This window comes from Plectropomus leopardus, chromosome 4 (assembly GCF_026936395.1).
Source record: "Plectropomus leopardus strain MGB_pleo_1.0 chromosome 4, ASM2693639v1, whole genome shotgun sequence".
Lineage (NCBI taxonomy): Eukaryota > Metazoa > Chordata > Actinopteri > Perciformes > Serranidae > Plectropomus > Plectropomus leopardus.
In genome coordinates this window covers 1,065,001-1,070,382 of record NC_142179.1, presented here as the reverse complement: position 1 = coordinate 1,070,382, position 5,382 = coordinate 1,065,001, and the positions used below count along the sequence as shown (strand labels likewise).

Sequence of the window (5,382 nt, the reverse complement as noted above, 5' to 3'; positions counted from 1 at the left end):
ACAACGAAACAAGAAACTCCCGACACACACACACACACACACACACACACACACACACACACACACACACACACACACACCTCTCTTTTGTGCCTGACAGTCAGAGCACTGGGAATAACAGCAGAGAGACTCCGTTTCTTCCTGCGGATCCATCGCTGCTTCATTGTTTAAAAGTTATTTAATTTCAGACTATTCAGATAATAAAAACTCCGTTTCAAAAAAAATGCCATTAAAAAAGAAAATAAAACACAAAAACGATGCGAAAAAGAATTTTGTAAACATATTTAAAGAAGAAAACCAAAAGAGAAGAAAGAAAACTGACAAAAGATGCCAAAAAAGATGCTAAAAAATAAAGAAAATGGAAAACAGGATCAAAAAAAGGAAAAAAAGGCCAATTTTTTAAAGAAAGTGTGCCTTCCAAACCAGCAATAACATAATCCGAAATGCAGCCATTTAAAGCTGTCTGTCCCTCCAAAATAAAACCATCAGTCCCTCCACAGAGATTAAAAACAAAAACATGCATCTTGCTTTTGGCACCACCCCTCTCCTCATCAACAACCAACGGTCCCTAAATTATCTTCTGTCCTGCACTAAAACCCCAAAGCGAATCCTAATACCCCGAGATACACGACAGGAATAATAATAATAATAATAATAATAATAATAATAATAAAAACACTAATCCTAAGTAAAGCTTTTATTGTGAAGGCGGATTGGGTTGGTGTTTTACTGTGAAACTCCTGGGCGGATGTTGTTACCGGAGGCGGTGCGGTCAGCTGTTCGGTGAAGTTGTCAACATGTGTGAGTGATTCGGTACCGGAGCGGGTCGGACCGGGTCCAGTCTGGATGGAGGCCTTCAGTAAACTGGGCAGCCTGCTGCTGCACGCGCTCGAGACGGTGAGTCAGCTGATAACCACCGAGGGACAACTTCCGCTAGCTGCTGCTAGCTGTTAGCTCCGCGAGCCAAAAGTTCTGCGAAGTTACAGACAGACCGAGAGGAGGACACACAGACAGACAGACAGACAGGAGGACACAGACGGTCTGTCCTCCTGTCTGTCTCTGTCCGTATCTCTCAGGGCCGGAAGTCCAAAGACAGAACTTAATATTCAAATGAACGCAGTTTATTTGTTGTTTATGTAGAGCTAACTGAAGCTAAAGTTAACAGAGTTTGTCCAGGTGTTTCCGGTTTACCTGTGTGTGTGTGTGTGTGTGTGTGTGTGTGTGTGTGTGTGTGTGTGTGCGCGCGCGCGCGGAGGAGGAATGTGTCCACGTGTTCACACAGACGGCCTCTGATCGATCAGCTGATCTCTGACAGGGACTCTTATTAACCCTTTAGGGACTGTTCGTCTCATTTTAGTCTCTTTTCTTCTTCCTGTTGTGATAACTGTGTGTGTGTTGATGCATGTGTCCTAAATGTAGTCCAGATTGTGTATTTGAGTGTAATCAGTGAATTTGCAGCTCAGCTCCTACAATAAGTCTAAAATACACTGTGGAAACTAAATAGTTACATTCAGACTGTTCAGGTCCAAAAATAGAAAATCATTTGCATTTATTATTTTTTATGGCCTGATTTTGAAAAGTGTATTTTGTACAAAGTGATATCAGTGTGAGTGATACTGAAGCCGGCAGTAAGGGGTTAAATTTCAGCATTTAGAGTCATAATCTGATGAAATGTGTGCTGATCAGTAAATATTGCAGATCAATAATCTGATCAGTAAAGTCAGGGTCGTTGTTTACTTCAGAGGATTTTAAGAATCAAAAAGTAGACAAAAATCTGTTTTCTGATTTTTAGAAAATACAGTTTAATTTTTTCATTTCTTTTATTTAACCTTTAAATAAGCAGACAGTTCAGACTGAGACAGACCAGACTGAGACAGACCAGACCGAGACAGACCAGACTGAGACAGACAAGAGCGAGACAGACCAGACTTACACAGATCAGACTGAGACAGACCAGACTGAGACAGACCAGACTGAGACAGACCAGACCGAGACAGACCAGACCGAGACATACCAGACCGAGACATACCAGACTTACACAGATCAGACTGAGACAGACCAGACTGAGACAGAGCAGACCGAGACAGAGCAGACCGAGACAGAGCACCCTGAGACATACCAGACCGAGACAGACCAGACCGAGACAGACAAGACCGAGACATACCAGACCGAGACAGACAAGAGCGAGACAGACCAGACCGAGACATACCAGACTTACACAGATCAGACTGAGACAGACCAGACCGAGACAGAGCAGACCGAGACAGAGCAGACCGAGACAGAGCACCCTGAGACATACCAGACCGAGACATACAAGACCGAGACAGACCAGACCGAGACAGACAAGACCGAGACAGAACAGATCGAGACAGACAAGAGCGAGACAGACCAGACCGAGACATACCAGACTTACACAGATCAGACTTAGACAAAGCAGACTGAGACAGACCAGACTGAGACAGAGCAGACCGAGACAGAGCAGACCGAGACAGACCAGACTGAGACAGATCAGACTAAGAGTAAAAAAATACCAAAAAGTCCCTTTTCCAGTTTCTGTCTCAGCATTTTTTTATAAATGAGACTGTGAACAACCTGTCCTCCTGCTGTCACCATGACAACAGAAATACAACAGTATGTCATTCCTTTCTCCGTCTCTGTCTGTCTCTCTGTGTCTCTCTCAGAGGGAGCCCACAGTGGACCTGTTGGACTCCTTCGTGGATCATTGGAAATCAATCACCAATTATTACATCCAGACTACAGGTGAGGACACTCTGATCACACCTGTTCACATCTGATCAGCCAATCACACTCACCGTCTCTGTCCCTGTGTGTCTCTGTCACTGTGTGTCCTCTGTGTGTCTCTGTCTCTGTGTGTAGACGACAGTTGTCCTGTCAGACAGACAGACATCCCATGGCGTCTCAGACAGATGTTGGACATCCTGGTGTATGAGGAGAAACAGCAGGTAACACACACACCTGAACACACACATCTGAACACACACACTCAAACAAGCACCTGAACACACACACACACATCTGAACACACACCTGTGTGTGTGTGTGTGTGTGTGTGTGTGTGTTTATGTTAGACAGACGGTCAGCAGATGTCATAAAGATCAATAAAGTTTGAGTTTTCTCTCAGTGAGCCACAGGTGTGAGTGTGACATCATCTTGTGACCTCATGACATCATGTGGTCAAACATACAACGTGGGCTGATGTATTGGTGTATTGATTGATGTACTGACATGTATTGATTGATGTACTGACATGTATTGATTGATGTACTGACATGTATTGATTGATGTATTGATTGATGTATTGACATGTATTGATTGATGTACTGACATGTATTGATTGATGTATTGATTGATGTATTGATTGATGTATTGACATGTATTGATTGATGTATTGATTGATGTATTGACATGTATTGATTGATGTATTGACATGTATTGATTGATGTATTGACATGTGTTCAGGGTGTGGAGGAGACAGGAGCCTGTCTGGAGTATTTGCTGCAGCATAAACTGCTGGAGACTCTGTGTACTCTGGGGAAGGCTCAGGTAACAACACACACACACACACACACACACACACACACACACACACACACACAAACACAGAGTAACACACACACACAGAGTAACACACACACACACACAAACACAGAGTAACACACACACACACACACACACACACACAGAGTAACACACACACACACACAAACACAGAGTAACACACACACACAAACACAGAGTAACACACACACACACACACACAAACACAGAGTAACACACACACACAGAAAAACACACACACACACACACACACACACACACACACACACACACACACACACACACACACACAAACACAGAGTAACACACACACACACACAAACACAGAGTAACACACACACACACACACACACACACAAACAGAGAAACACACACACACACACACAAACACAGAGTAACACACACACACAAACACAGAGTAACACACACACACACACACACAAACACAGAGAAACACACACACACAAACACAGAGTAACACACACACACAAACACAGAGTAACACACACACACAAACACAGAGTAACACACACACACAGAGTAACACACACACACACACACACAGAGTAACACACACACACACACACACACACACACACACACACACACACACACAGAGTAACACACACACACACACAGAGTAACACACACACACACAAACACACACACACACACGCACACACACACACACACACAAACACAGAGTAACACACACACACACAGAGTAACACACAGACACACACACACACAGTTTAAATGTCCTCGTCCTCAGTATCCTCCAGGTATGGTGCAGCAGGTGTTGATCTTCTTCTCTAAGCTGCTGTCTCAGATGCAGAAGTCTCTGCTGCAGCTGGTCAACGTCTACAGACCTGTTCAGGTAAACTCCTCCTCCTCTCACCTGTTCAGGTAAACTCCTCCTCCTCTCACCTGTTCAGGTAAACTCCTCCTCCTCTCACCTGTTCAGGTAAACTCCTCCTCATATCACTGTGTAGTCCCGCCCACGGCGTCCCCCTCTTTATACAGTCTAAGGCAGGTCACAGTGCTGATGATGTCACTGTGCTGATGACATCACTGTCGGGTTTCACCTCTGCTCCGCCCCCAGAAGCTGATTCGTCTCTGTGCACTTCCTGGTTCCCACACGGAGAAGGAGGAAGCTCAATTCCTATTGGCTGTCTGCTCCAAAGTAAAACAGGATCCGCACACGCTCAGATTCGTCTTAGAGGTAACCGACCAATCAGCTGACTCCATTAACATCTTCACTGACTGACCCACCAATCAGGGCTCAGGTTGGGGGTGGGCCTCTGACTTGGGATGCACCAAATACAAAAAAAATCATAAAGTGATTTGTTTTGTATGTTTTTTTTAAGATGTGGTGATTTAAGTCATGAATGTAAAAAAAGTAAAATAGAGTTTGTTCCCTCACATCTGGAATAGAGTTTGTAGTCCATGATTTGAGTACACTTCCTGTTGCATCACTTCCTGTTACACTTCCTTTCCAGCGAGCCAAACATCCATCCTTCTGTGTTTTCAGATTCTGGACCAATCAGCAGCCGGGACTCCAGCCTCCGACCAATCACAGCTCAGCACACAAACCTCCAATCACAGGACAGAGACACCACCGCTCTCCAGTCAAACAGATTCCTGCACCAGCAGCCCCGTCCAATCAGAGTGCAGTCTGCTGTCGGCTCTGCTGCAGCTCACCAACAGTCAGGTCAGTTAACTGGTAACAAACCAGTCCAGCTTACTGGTTCACCAATCACACACACGTCCTCTAGTCAGATTACTGTCAGATCAAACAGAGCC

At 44.6% G+C, this 5,382-nt stretch overlaps 1 protein-coding gene across 1 annotated transcript in view; it reads left to right on the top strand.

Moving 5' to 3' along the window:
- The first annotated feature begins 746 nt into the window (after positions 1 to 746).
- Positions 747 to 5,382, top strand: part of fhip2b (FHF complex subunit HOOK interacting protein 2B) — an 11,783-nt gene continuing 7,147 nt past the window's right edge. The window contains exons 1-7 of the mRNA XM_088076168.1: positions 747 to 897; positions 2,682 to 2,760; positions 2,878 to 2,963; positions 3,481 to 3,564; positions 4,352 to 4,456; positions 4,682 to 4,801; positions 5,111 to 5,290. Coding sequence (XP_087932294.1) covers positions 847 to 897; positions 2,682 to 2,760; positions 2,878 to 2,963; positions 3,481 to 3,564; positions 4,352 to 4,456; positions 4,682 to 4,801; positions 5,111 to 5,290 — 705 coding nt within the window. The 5' untranslated portion in view covers positions 747 to 846. The remainder of the gene's footprint in view (positions 898 to 2,681; positions 2,761 to 2,877; positions 2,964 to 3,480; positions 3,565 to 4,351; positions 4,457 to 4,681; positions 4,802 to 5,110; positions 5,291 to 5,382) is intronic.